At 36.9% G+C, this 14626-nt stretch overlaps 1 protein-coding gene across 7 annotated transcripts in view; it reads right to left on the bottom strand.

Annotated features, from left to right (window-relative positions):
- Window positions 1–14626, bottom strand: part of LOC109058838 (formin-2-like) — a 44349-nt gene that overhangs the window by 18484 nt on the left and 11239 nt on the right. For 4 of the 7 annotated variants that reach the window (XM_042768160.1, XM_042768164.1, XM_042768166.1 and 1 more), the window contains exons 4-10: window positions 13159–13309; window positions 12227–12244; window positions 10278–10339; window positions 7514–8643; window positions 6289–6430; window positions 3063–3150; window positions 923–984 (exon numbers count right to left, since the gene is read on the bottom strand). In XM_042768160.1, coding sequence (XP_042624094.1) covers window positions 923–984; window positions 3063–3150; window positions 6289–6430; window positions 7514–8643; window positions 10278–10339; window positions 12227–12244; window positions 13159–13309 — 1653 coding nt within the window. The remainder of the gene's footprint in view (window positions 1–922; window positions 985–3062; window positions 3151–6288; window positions 6431–7513; window positions 8644–10277; window positions 10340–12226; window positions 12245–13158; window positions 13310–14626) is intronic. The other 3 variants (XM_042768162.1, XM_042768163.1, XM_042768161.1) reach the window with 3 other exon arrangements.

Here is a 14626-nt window from a genome sequence, read left to right as displayed (position 1 = left end):
CAGGACTGACATCTGCACACGAACCAGACTGGAAACTTGCACTCATAAAAGCGGGGAAAAAACACATTAGAGCGATCATTAGGTGCATTGCTGCAGTCTGACTGTATGTTTTTCTTTTTTTGCCATTTGAACAGGTCTGGATTCCATAATTACGGCGTGAGCCAGACGAAAACATCTTAATGTTTCTGCCTCCGCCGACAGACAGACTCTCAGATCTGTTGAATCGAAAATCCTCTAATGATCTAGCACATTATGCTTTAAAATAAATAAGTGATATTTCTGCAAAAGCAGCTCGCATCCTGAAACAAAAGCTTTTTTTTGCTTGTTTAATTAAAGCACATGACCGAATGTTCTGCTCAAATGGGGCGACTTTATACACACGTTTTTATAAAACACAGCGTTCATTCCTGCAGCGATGCGCTTTCTCAACTCCTGACATTAATGTATTTCAGGATTGTGCATGTGAAGATTTGCACACATTGCGTTTGATTCAAGAAATGTGAGTTTTCCAGTCATCCAGGAACATATCTCATTCTGAGAGTTAGAATACAGATTACCTGATCAATAAAAGTGTGTGATTCCTGATATTAGAGGGTCATGAAACAGAGAATCAAAATGTTCTTGATATTTACACATGAGAGGCAATAGTGTTGCATGAAAACAAAACAAGAATCAAAAAAAGCACAGCAGAAGCGAGAGAGAGAGAGAGAGAGAGAGAGACAGAGAGAGAGAGAGAGAGAGAGAGAGAGAGAGAGAGAGAGAGAGAGAGAGAGACACACAGAGACACAGAGAGAGAGAGAGAGAGAGAGAGAGAGAGATGAGAGAGAGGAGAGAGAGAGAGAGAGGAGAGAGAGAGAGAGAGAGAGAGAGAGAGAGAGAGAGAGAGAGAGAGAGAGAGAGAGAGAGAAGAGGATCTGCTTACGTTCTCATAGAGCGCCTGTAACGTCTCCAGATCAACCACAGTGTTATCCAGATTCAGGATCGCTGCACACACACACACATCACAAACAGATACACACATTAGACAGGAATCAGCAGATGAATCAGATTTTAAAACTGTAGCCTTGTATCCCTTTAGAGTTCAACATTAAGGATTAAAATAAGTGATATTTAATACAAAATTAATATAGACAAAAAAAAAAGTAACGGCTGATTTTTACAGTTCATTAGCGATTAATAGTCTTCCGTTGCAGATCATGACAAGATTCTTAGTAGAAAATGTAAAGCTTTTTAATTTGACAAACGTTAGCAGGGTAGAATAGAGTGGAATAAAATAGATATATAAAAAAATCCCTTTTTGTTTTTAAATGCATCAAAAAAAAAAAAAAGCGTGCAAAACTTACATTTTATTAATGAAGAATTTATGGATGGTTGAAAATGCCCATAGCAAGTGTTTGAAAAATAAACAGCATCACAGCCTTCGAAAGCTGCACTGAAATTCGACATTTACGTGTGATTCTAACAGCTCTGAGTGTGTATTAGGAAGGAACGCGGCCAGTGTGTGACGTCACACGTCTGCGTTCGATTTGAGCTTCACAACATCATACGACAGACGAGGCCTGAATTCCTCTCTCACACACACACACACACCAACACAAACCATGTGCATGAGAGCTCACAAACGCATAAACACACTGATTAGATGGAAATTAAGCACAAGTTCTGCTGGCATTCCAAGCACATTTCTGTCTGAGACGAGAGACATGAAACACATCCGACCAACATCCCATCATAACACGACTCTGATATTACAGGCAATTCACATTCATGCTGCGGTGTCGTTTTACACTTAAAGACACTCGTCTGGACCATCTGTGACACAGACACAATTATACAGCAGCAAATGGACCAATGTTTTTACACTTTTAAATCTGAAAGTTATTTTAAGTAGGAGTTTGTCTGCTTTATAATTAGTACTATGCCAGCTAAAATGGCTATATTAATGGTGAGAAAAAAAGATGTAATTAAAATCAATAAACTTATTTTTTTTTAATAATTACACTTATTTTAATTTAATAAATAAAATAAAGAAATGAAAAGAACGATTAATTAAAAATAAATAAAAAATAGATTTAATAAAAAAAAATTGTAAGATTTATAATAAAGTTATAAAATCTTAAAATATCTAAAACAACATTATACAGCCGCAAATGGACCATTTTTTTTTTACATTTTTAAATCTAAATGTTATTTTAAGTAGGATATATGCCAGATAAAATGGCTATGTTAATGGTGTGAAAAACAAAAAATAAAAATAATAAACAACTTATTTTAATTTTAAATTAATTACATTTAGTATTTGAATTTAATAAAAATAAAATGAATAAATAAAAATAATAAATAATTACAAATAAATAAAAATAGATGAACGAATGTTTTTTTTTTTTTTTTTTTTTTTTTTTTTTTTTAGTTTTATAAAAGTTCTAAACTCTTAAAATATTTAAAACAACCTGTAAATCTGGCCTCACATCATTAAAAATCCTTTATCTTAAGTGGGTTCCCTGCAGCATGATGGATTCCATTAAATCATTTTTGAAGGAATATATTTCTAAAAACAAGTACAGCAGGGATCTGAATGCCTGAGTGTTTTCAGAGGAGGTTCACATTCAGGGTTCATCTGATAGGTTCTGGATTTGATGGCGTTTGATGCAGACGCTGCCCTGAGCCTCCGGTGACCTGCAGCCTATCAGAGCATCAGGAAACCCTCACTGCCACCCAGACAACACAGAAGACCACGTCAATGCCCGGACACCGCGCATTCAAACGCAAGAACCGAGCGCCAGCGTGGAAAAGAAAACAGGAAACGAGCTCGCCAGAACAAAACCTCAGCTTTACATCCACCTCGACCCGCTGGTGACCGCAAACCACGCGTCACAAAACAAGAACAAACATTTAACTCCTACTACAGAATAAATACATGGTAAGAATGCAGTGACTCAGATTTACAAGCACACATCTGGATGAGAGTCAGTGCAGAAGTGCTTCATGTTCAATCATACAACAATATGAAGAGGCAGAATAACAAAGCTGTGCATTAGAGGAGAAAAAGAAACGGTTCTGACCGTGCTGAATGTCCTTCATGTCGAGATGTAAACTGGACATCAGGATCCCTACGGCCTGAGAACGCTTGGTGTTCAGCAGCTTCACCACCTACAACACACACACACACACACACACACACACACACACACCCCTGAATGACTGCATGCACTCAAATCAAAACATTAAAACCCATTGAATGTGAAAGTATAAACCACTTGAGGTGCTCTATTATCAAGTCACGTATTAAAGATGTTGTAAGACACAATGATGAATTGCTTCCAAATAATATGAAGCTGTAATCCTCACATTTATTCAAATATGACTTAATGTCGGACGAGTGCGAGTCAATCATCAGATCACTACAGCGTCTGTGTGTGTAATTGCATCTATTTGCTCATTACGTCTTGATTTGAACGGGAAAGTGTTTTCGGCTCGACTTCAGCCTGAAGAACAAAAGACAATTCATTCAGCTGATCTTTATCTGTCATGAGGACAATGAGCTGAGAGGTGATGAAAAGCGGACCAGAGAGGAACCAGGCCACAATACAGATCTGGATCCTGAACCACAATTCATCCGATCTGAAACAGGAAGCTGCCGCAGATGAGAAGATTCCCGCAGAGATCTCCAGAGCTGCACGAGAAACGTTTGTTTTAATTCGACCGGAAACTCTGGCAAACAAATGAGCTTTAAAGACGCTTGATGGTTTTTTTCTGCTGTTGACTCTGCTGCCAAAAACACACAGCAGACAGAAGCGTCCACACGCTCTCTCCATGCTTCTAATCAACCTTCAAACCTTTCCTTCCGCAAAAAATGCCAGCTATGAGCAATCGGCGGAGAAAAAGTGCTCTTTTATTGCATGAACCCTGAATAGGTCACATTACAGAGTAAAACGCAACAATTATCAACTGCAGGCAATTAGTCCAAACAAAACATGTTACTCTATCAAAGAAAAATGTTGCCGGGCAACTCCTGACAGACACGGAAACGAGTCGCCAATTATTTCACTCATTATTCCGTCATGTTTAAAACATGAGAGACGAAACACGGCTGCTTTTAGCCAGTTCAAAATCTGTAGACTATTTCTGCTTTCTGAGTCCGGCTGGAACTGAAGAATCGTTCGTTTATAAAACAGTCATAACTTTTCAGCCAAAATAATATCTGATCAGTTACTAATCAATAATATGTGAGTGTCAAAAACTGTTAACGTTTTAAATGCGGCAATGTTATTACCTCTTTTATAGAAATGGAAAAAAAAAAAAGAGGAGATATTTTTTGATTATTTTTTTATTTTTTAATTAACATAACAAAAAAAATGATGATTATTATGATAAAATGTATCTCATTTCAATATATCTATATTTTATGAAAATTTAAGAACCTATAATCTGAGAATTACTAGTATTAATCCCATTGGAATGAATGAATGGAATTTAATATAACTAATATTACACTATTATTATAATAACTAATATAACTTCATAGATAATGTTACAAAGTATTTTTGGCACAGAATGGTGCTCCACACAAACCCGGGTCAAAATGACCCGAACACGAAAATGATTAAATCTCTTAAAAACATCATTTAAAAAAAATCGGAAAAAAAGACATGCATTCTGTGGGATTTTAGAAACTATGCATTTTTTAGAAATGTTAATGCATCTCTTCCAGTCAAAACAGATGCAAATGTGTAACAAGGGTTAAACAGAAGCAGCTGCTAATGTTTTTCAGACGCCTCGGACATGACGTGAGCATCACTGGAGGACACGGGTCTCCAGAATTACCATCTCAATCACCAACCGGCTCAAACAGCCTCATTCCGTCAGGATCAGAGGAACCGGACATCTCTCCTTTTTTAATAAACAAAGTGTAATGATATTAATAAAAACAGTATTCTTCCACCAAACAATGTAGTTCCTCAGAATCAGTTGTGGTTGCAACAAAGTGGTTGCCAAGCAACACACAAACGTAAATGTTACTTTGTAGAGTAATTTACAACAGTTTTGAACGTGGCTCAGCCAATCAGAATCAAAGACCAGAACTATCCACTTTATAAAGTTACATACGAAGAATATTAAAACATGTTAAAATGCGGCCGAACAACACGCCTCATATTTCTCTACAAAAACTTTTAATTTTTCAATACGGGAATCAGTGCTGTACACATGAATCTAGAAAAATCTAATATTTTATATTTTTATTAATTTTATTTGTAAATTAAATAATAATAATAATAATAATAATAATTATTGTTTTATATTTTTTTTTATTTTTTTATTGATTTTATTTAAATCTAATATTTTATATTTTTATTAATTTTATTTGTAAATTATTCAACAGTGTAGTACATTGAATTTTTAAATAAATAATCTTCATTATTTTAAAGTGTTTAAAAATCAATGAGAATCAAGTTTTTCCAAGACTATTCAGCATTGTTTAAACGACAATTAAAAGATCTTCCCTGAGCTCTCATTAATGTAATGCAAAAAATCCCTTGAGGTCTGTTTTTCTTGATATAAAGTTGCAATTCTGAGCAGAAGAGTTGAAAACGTGAGACAAAAACTCACTCTGAAACAATTGTGTGATATAACCTCTAAATTGCAATATGTAAACTAAGATTTATAAACTTAGAATTCCCCCCTCCCACTAACATACGGTGACATGCACCAGACACTTTGTGCAGCATTGGTCTGCTCACTACCTCATTCAGCATAGAACTGACGTCATTCTACTACCTCTTCAGTCAGTTTAAATAAAAGAACTGCTCTCTGAGCCCTTTGTCACTTTAATCAGACTGAATAAGTTTTTTCGCACTACAATCTTTTTATCTGCACTGTTTGTTCACTTCACTGGTTTGCATCTGCCATGTGCCTTGCGCTGCTTTATTTAATTTTATTATTTTTTTTACATGCCCTTATTTGTATTGTTGTATTTTATATTTGATCTGTATCTATCTGTATTTTTAGGCTCTATTGTTAGTGTTATCTGTATGCACCATGGGTCTGAGAGTAACGCAATTTCAATTCTCTGTATGTATGTACTGTACATGTGGAAGAATTGACAATAAAGCAGACTTGACTTGCATTTTTTTGTATGTATTTATTTTAAATGTGGAATGATTTTAAAATGACCTGTTTGTTTTCTTTACCCTGTGGCAAGCTTCTATAGCTCTGAAACAATATATATAATAACTTTGACTTAAATCAAAAAGAAAAAAGCTGATGACAGCCGCAGACATAACAGCTCACCTGCTTGGTCTTTGACCTGCTGATGGTGTCTGAAAGAGGCTTCTTCTTCTCTTTCACTGCTGTTTTGGAGAAGAGTTCGACAAACTCATCAAAATCCACTGATGGCTCCTCGATCTTCTCCCACACGACAGAATGAGAATCCCTGCGGAGGAAAACACCTGCTTTACCAACAAATTACATCTCTGCAGCTGAATATGAATCAAAACAAATTAGATATATTTCTAACATTAACTCCTTTTAATTTAGCTGATCTGATTAGATTCCGCATCTCTCTGGAACACTTGATTGTGATTGGTCAGTGGTGTCTTTCTGTAAACTGTGTAAGTGATCACTTCCTCCATCGCTCTGCTCGTTTAATGTCTCCTGTATCACAACACACTCTTTCTGTCACAGAATAAAATCATTTACACTAATAAATTTCACTGTGAAAGACTTCATGTTGTGGGCGGTTAACGATGTTGCTAGGGCACAGCATCCTGGTTGCTAGGGGGTTTTTTTCAGCATGAAAAGTGAATCTGGTGAATCACATGTGCAGGTAAAATAAATCAAATAAATGCAGTATATTTTCAGTAAGAGAATTAATGTTCTAATTAATGTCAGGACTATTATTATAATTTTTTGCACTGATGCAGTTAATGACAAATTAAACATTTCTCCCCGGACTCAAATTAACTATGCCACAAAACCATACATGATTATTTAAAAATAATGAAGACTTTAAAAAATATTCACTAACTACATTAAAAGAAATAAATATATATTTTTTTACAAATATTATATATATTATATATATATATATATATATAGTTCTGATTATGGGCTGAAATCTGACGCACATTCAACGTGTTAAAGATTAAATATTTGCATCTGTTCATCATTTACACTTATTTGCATTGTGTAAGTCATGCTATAATGGGTGGTTAACATGGTGTTGCTAGGCCACTGCATCCTGGTTGCTAGAGTGTTCTAGGTGCTTTCTTCCTGTCTGGCATGAAGAGAGTGATTTTATGGTCTGTAGATGTTCCTCTATTGTATTTTTTAAATTTGTTTTATGATGCAGCGACTTAAAATGGTGAAAGTCTTATCTCTCAAATCACTAACTATGAGCACTAGTGTGCAATAGTGATGCCTCATCAAAAACTACAGTGAGTGTGACAGTTTGGCCATGTGTGTAAGTCAGTGCAAAATAAAGAAATGACTGTAAAAGAGTGAAGCAGTGCAGTACTTTTTGGTGTGCAGCTGTATGCGAGTCCAGTACAGCGGTTTCATGGGTCTTGGAGGCTCCACCAAACTTTTACGAGGAGGTTTCTCCTGCGCTGCTCCTAATGCGTACAGACCCAGCGGGAGCGGAGGAGGAAGAGAACCCAAACCGAAGGACAGGGGTTGACCTGGAGCCAACGGCGGAGGACCTGGAGGAGGAGGAGGTGCACCCATTCCCGGTAGAGGAGGTGGAGGAGGAGGAGGTGCACCCATTCCCGGTAGAGGAGGTGGAGGAGGAGGAGGTGCACCCATTCCCGGTAGAGGAGGTGGAGGTGGTGGTGCACCCATTCCCGGTAAAGGAGGTGGAGGAGGAGGTGCACCCATTCCCGGTAGAGGAGGTGGAGGAGGAGGTGCACCCATTCCCGGTAGAGGAGGTGGAGGAGGAGGTGCACCCATTCCCGGTAGAGGAGGTGCACCGATTCCCGGTAAAGGAGGTGGAGGAGGAGGTGCACCCATTCCCGGTAGAGGAGGTGCACCCATTCCCGGTAGAGGGGGTGGAGGAGGAGGTGCACCCATTCCCGGTAGAGGGGGTGGAGGAGGAGGTGCACCCATTCCCGGTAGAGGGGGTGGAGGAGGAGCAAATGAACTGCCTGGGAGAGGAGGAGGTGCAGGAAGAGCGCTCATTCCTGGAAGTGGAGGTGGAGGAGGAGGTGCACACATCCCGGATGGAGGAGGAGGTGGTGGTGGAGGCGGCATCGAAGCGCCCGGCTGCTGCTGGCACATGCACACAAACGCTTGAGAAACAGTCTCAGTTTCTGACGGGAGCGAGGAGTCGCTCCTCCCGGGCCCCTGCGCCTCCACAGGAGGCACTTTAAACCTAAAGCTCTCGTCCATAGGAGACGTCTGCACCGATTTGGCCTCCAGCGGCAGCAGCGCAGTGTTCTCTGTCTGTAGGTCCACATGGCAGACGTCCGGGAGGAGGCGCTCCTCTCCTCCACACTCCTGGTCCTGCGTCTGCACCTCCTGCTCCAGCAGGGGCTGCTGTTTCTCCAGCTCTGCAATCTTACAGCGCAGGTCTTCGATGGTCTGCTCCAGCTGCTCGATCACGCAGATGTGCTCCTGCTTCAGACGCACCGTCTTCAGCACTGACTCCTCCTGCAGAGAGACAGACAGGCGTGATGAAAAGCAGACGAACGCCACAGACAGAAACAGACATGAACCTGGGTTTCTCTTCCACTGGATTCCGCGAAGTCACATGCATTTGTGTCACACGGTTAAACATGTTTCCTGTGGGAAGAAACAAAGCTGAAGTGTGGACAGAACCGATTGACTCAACGGACTCAAAACATGACAATAGATGCCCACAATCCTCCGAATTCAGAGGCTCCAAAGGAGCCGGTAGAGAGCAGGACACACTGATGTTTAATGAGAAACACAGAGAGTGAGCGTCACCCTGTTCGTCTCTTAGTGGCTCTGACAGACGTTTTGAATCGGTATACACCACGCCAGGCTAAAATTTTAATAAGTAAGCATTTTTTAATTAAAATTAAATACTTATTTTTCAAACTTTATTAAAATAAAAATTAAACATTTACATAATTAGATAAAATTAATAGTTAATAATAAGCATAACAGAATAAGGTATTAAGAATTTACATAAGTGTGTATACTCATAATTGCTAATTGTGTGTGTAAAAAAAAAAAAAAAAAAAAAAATCACAATATTTTATAGTAATAATTTGATATAATTCATATTATTTATATTAACATATTAATGCAATTTTTAATCATTAATTGTGTGGATATAATTTTATAATTGTATAATAATTGTTTAATACTTATTTGAATTTTATTTAATAAATGTTTATTTCAAAACAATGCATTTACATTTACATATTAATAGGTAATTAAATAAATTTTATATTATATGTAAATGTAAACAATTATTCATAATAATATATTTAATGTTAATTGCATATACAATTTTGGTATAAATAAATATAAATAAAAAAACAAATATAAATTTAACAATAATTTATATTAATAAAATTAATTGAAACAACTAAAATTGTTTCAATTAATATATTAATGAATTATTGTGTATAATTTGAAAAAGATATATAAAAAAATAATTATTTTAATAAAAAATTGAATTTAAATAAAGCATTTACATAATTATATAATATTAATATGTAATTATTATAATGAATAACTGTGTCTGTGTGTATGTATATAATATGAACAGAAGGTCCACTCGCTTTCTACTGTAGTAAACGTCTGAGGGACTGAAGTATGCACTGATGCTGCCCTCTGCTGGTAGTGCACACTGAAGCACACTTCCCCTGAGCTCATGACAGATATTTATTTTCGGTTTCTGAAATTAAACAAACTCTGGGAACGATTAAACATTAGTCCAGCAGCAGGGAACCGAAACAAACACCACAATCAGCCCAATAACCTGCATGAGTCAATATGGAGCGCATATGGAAATGAGACGTCCGTGCAGGAGATCAGAACCAATCAACTGATGAATTAATCATGAGACGAGCTTCTCACGCATCCCATCCATCCATCAGCTCCAGACAGACACGTGCTGCATTTAAAGACTAAAGCATTTCTCAGATTTATCAAGAGGACATGTGACGATGCTGCTTCAACCTAAATATTAAAAAGTACCACCGTATTACCATGCTTCCTGGACAGATGTATATATAAAATACCATGATGCAGATGTGATGTAAAGAGAGGGGAAAAACCAAGGGCCTCAGAAAGATGAATGACAGACGCACCTGAATTTGCTGGATTTCTTCCTCCTGTTGTTTCTTAAGGTCACAGACGATGGCCTGATGCTCTGAAACACACACAAAATAAGAGTCTGTGAATATGAACGAAGCTTCAAAACAATCAGTTTCCTTCTGCAAGTTTGTTTGTAATCACATCTAGTCACAGAATGAACACTAACTTCATGAGCACTACTGAAGGATGAACGCAGATGCTGTGCATTACTTAGTTTTGTAAAGAAACCGATATTTAGAAACAATTTATATGCTGTGCATTACTTAGTTTTGTAAAGAAAAAAATACATAAAATTTTATATATATATATATATATATATAGCTATATATTATATATATATATATATATATATATATATATATATATATATATTATTTAAAATGTTATGATACAAATATATATATATATTTTAAAAATATCATGTGTCCAGATGTTTGACTAGAAATCACTGTACACTGTCATGACGCTGATCTTCAGTATGCAGCGGGTTATTAAGCTGACTTGAGAAAGCCAACTTTCTGAAATGCTACATTAACTTCTTATTATTCTTCCTGAATCCGCTGACTCTCTCCTCCGAGAGCTTTAACTCTAGAACCACCAAACCCAGCCCAGATCTTCAGACTGATCTGAAGCCAGTTGCTATACCATTTCAGACTGATCCCACTTATGGTTTTCATAAAACTAAAGATTAAAAATCATAAAAATCCCATAGACTTACATTAACGGAATGTTCAGACGAGCCCAGACTATTCAAACTCCAACTATCAAAATTCAAACTTAAACTCCCAGAATGCCTTGAGACTAAATGAAGCTTCCTCTCTATGTACTATTTTAAACCATAGAATTATTTAATCTATTATTTTTTGTTTTTTGTTATCTATCAAAAATAACATAGAAACTAGCAATGAATACTGTAGAAACTGTATAGTAACCACCCGAGTACCCTAGCAACCACATAGCAACACCCTAGTGACCCCCGGAGTGCCCTAGCAACTGTGAAGCAACACCTTAGCTACCACCATGAGTGCGTTAGCAACCATGTAACAACACCTTAGCGACAAACCCAGGTACCCGAGCAATCGCATAGCAACAGCCTAGCAACCACCCTAGATACACTAGCAACTGCCCTAGCAACCACTCTTAATACCCTAGCAACAGCATAGCAGCACCTTTGCAACCACCCTGAGTACCAGAGCAACCGCATAGCAACACCCTAGCAACCACCCTGCATACCCTAGAAACTGTATAGTAACCACCCGAGTACCCTAGCAACCACATAGCAACACCCTAGTGACCTCCGGAGTGCCCTAGCAACTGTGAAGCAACACCTTAACTACCACCATGAGTGCGTTAGCAATCATGTAACGACACCTTAGCGACAAACCCGGGTACCCGAGCAATCGCATAGCAACAGCCTAGCAACCACCCTAGATACACTAGCAACCGCCCTAGCAACCACTCTTAATACCCTAGCAACAGCATAGCAGCACCTTTGCAACCACCCTGAGTACCAGAGCAACCGCATAGCAACACCTTAGCAACAACCTACCTGTCAATCATTTCTAATTGTGTTTTTTTAATAGACTGTATTTGTTTTAAAAACATTCAGACTTTAATCTTTAAATCGAATCGATTTCAAACTAAACACCGTCAAACTTTTAAAACGTTTGTAAACTTTCTGGCCTGGCTTTCTCAACACAACTTCTCGACGAACTTTATCTAGTTAATTCTGTCCTGTGATCACGTGAATGCTGTGAACATGATCAGAGCTGATGAGGACGCAGGGAGTGAATGAGTCGCTGCTTGTTGCTAGGCAACATTAGTAAACAAAGAAGTCTAAAATGAATTGAATTGTTGTAATATTTCTGAAGTAAAGCTCAGCGGTGACGGTGTTGAAATGAGGCGATGGCACAGATGACATGAGCGTGACAGAGTTACTCACCCTCCTGCTCCTCAACCGCTGCAAACACACAAATAATAAGAAAATCATTCAGAACCCTCAAGAATTAAAGGACACCGCAGGCTCTCTGAACACACACAGATCCTGTTTCTGAAGATGCAGTGACTCTTGATTAATATCAGCTGAGTGAGAGAGGAAATTAATATCTGAACTGAAGCTCATCTCTCTATAACTGCATGAATCGGAGGACTAACAGAGCTTCGGGTACAAACAGAGACCTCAAATCCTGAAAACAATCCACCTTAGGAGACAAGACTCAATATTATACCAGGCCCAGCCTTTTTATTTAAATTTATATGAGGTTTAGGTTTTTGTTTTAAGCCGTGATGTGTGTTATTTAGCTATTTTATCCAAAAAATATATGAGGATATAATAATAATAATAATAATTATATATATATATAATATTTTTTGTTTGTTTTTTTTTTATATTAAAAAATGTATACAAAATTTTTTGTTCTGATTAAAAATGTGAATATTATTATTATTGAATATATGTGAATATATTATATAGAAGGATACAGTAAAATGTATATTTTATATATTATTATTATTGTATTATTAACATCATCTATAGTTCATTAAATATTGCCAATGTTTTGGCTTAGCACTAAATTATAGAATTAAATATTATTAATAATAACAAAACGACAACAAACAAAATCACTAAAACTTCAACTAAAAGTAAAATGCAAACAGGAAATACTAAATAAAAAAATTATTCATAATATTAAAAATATAATAATGATAAAAAATTATTATTGCAGACAAACACTAAATTAAAAATTGCATTAAAAAAATTGTGTCACTTCCTGGATGTCACAACTTCATAAGTTTTAACAGAGGAAAAAACATGGCTGCATATGATAAACGGGACACAGCTGAATAATATACTGTGTGTGTGTGTGTTCATACCATCCTCGGTGTATGTGGGTCGGGGCCCGTCCTCGGCTCCCGGTCTGGTCAGGGGCCACAGGTTCTTCAGGTGTTCCGGCAAACGTCCCTCCAGATGCTCCAGAGACGGAGGAGGCTGACTGACGGCTGCCCATGTGTACAGCTGATCGTGCTGCAGACGCAGGAGAGACCACACACACACACACACACACACACACCCTCATCAAACTCACACAGCACAGGACAACGCTTCCCTGCATGCTTTCAGACACAGGGTCACGAGGGAGGGAGCTCACTATTCAGGAATCTTTAGGATGAGGTTTGTATTCTGATTTCCCTATTCTCACGATCGGACTGAGACAAACACACACATCTGCTGCTGCTGCTTTGGGTTTTATTCTTCTTCTGCAGACTGGGAATCACCGTTTTCCTGCATGGCTTATCATTCTTCATCAACGGCACAAAACACGTGAGTAAAGTGAATTATAATGTCAACATTCACTATTGAAACTACTTGTGCATTATAAATATTCCACATTAGTCTGACTGTGGACTGCTCTGGAGCGGTGTGAAAAACTGAAATATATATAAAAACTTCATTATATTTTCAGCAGATAATACAGTTAGTTGCCAACGCAACATTTCTCATTTGTGCTAAGATTAAGCTGTAGCACTAAAACTAAGTTTTTCTAAGAATTACATAATAAAATTAAATGAAACTAATGAACAAACCTTTTATTAAAACTAATAAAACCTACAAAACACAACAAAATTAAATCACACCAATATTATTGGTAACTTAAACAAGTATGATAACTGAAATAATCATGAACTGAAATAAATGAAATAAACTTCTATATATAAACTTTTAATTATACTTCCAGTTAATTGCCAAAGGAAACATTTAAATGTTTTATTAGTTTGACTTGAATTACTGAAACTACTAATCTAAAACTTAAATAACGAAAAACTAAAACCTCTTCAAAAAAAAAAAAAAAACTGAATTAATCATAATATAATCATTAACTAATTCTATTAAAAATCATTTACATTAACTGAAATAAACCTTACTGAAATAAAAAAGAAAACTTTCAGTTATAGAAAAGATTAAATAAGCATTTAATTAAAGGTAAAGTACTACAATTATTCAAACTAAACCTGAAATTTAAAAAACAGACGTAAAGTACTACAATTATTAAAAATAAAGTAAAAAAAAAACATCAACAATTACTAAAACTTCAATTAGAATGAAAACGGTAATTCTAAAACTCATAGTATACTATAATAAAGCTACTGAAATAACACTGCATCCACATGAACCCCAGAACATCACGACATCCAGATAAACCAACGGCACACGTCACACGGAAGCATCTGATCACTAGTCTGTCCGAGTCTGTCTGAACTAAGGTAAGTCAGGGTTCGGCAGAAGCGGACCTCTATCGAGTCCAGCTGTGCTCCTCCACCCTCTCCACATCCACTGATGAAC

Source organism: Cyprinus carpio, chromosome A12 (assembly GCF_018340385.1).
Source record: "Cyprinus carpio isolate SPL01 chromosome A12, ASM1834038v1, whole genome shotgun sequence".
Classification (NCBI taxonomy): Eukaryota; Metazoa; Chordata; class Actinopteri; order Cypriniformes; family Cyprinidae; genus Cyprinus; species Cyprinus carpio.
Note: the sequence above shows the minus strand (reverse complement) of the source record. Positions and strands in the feature narration are given on the sequence as shown.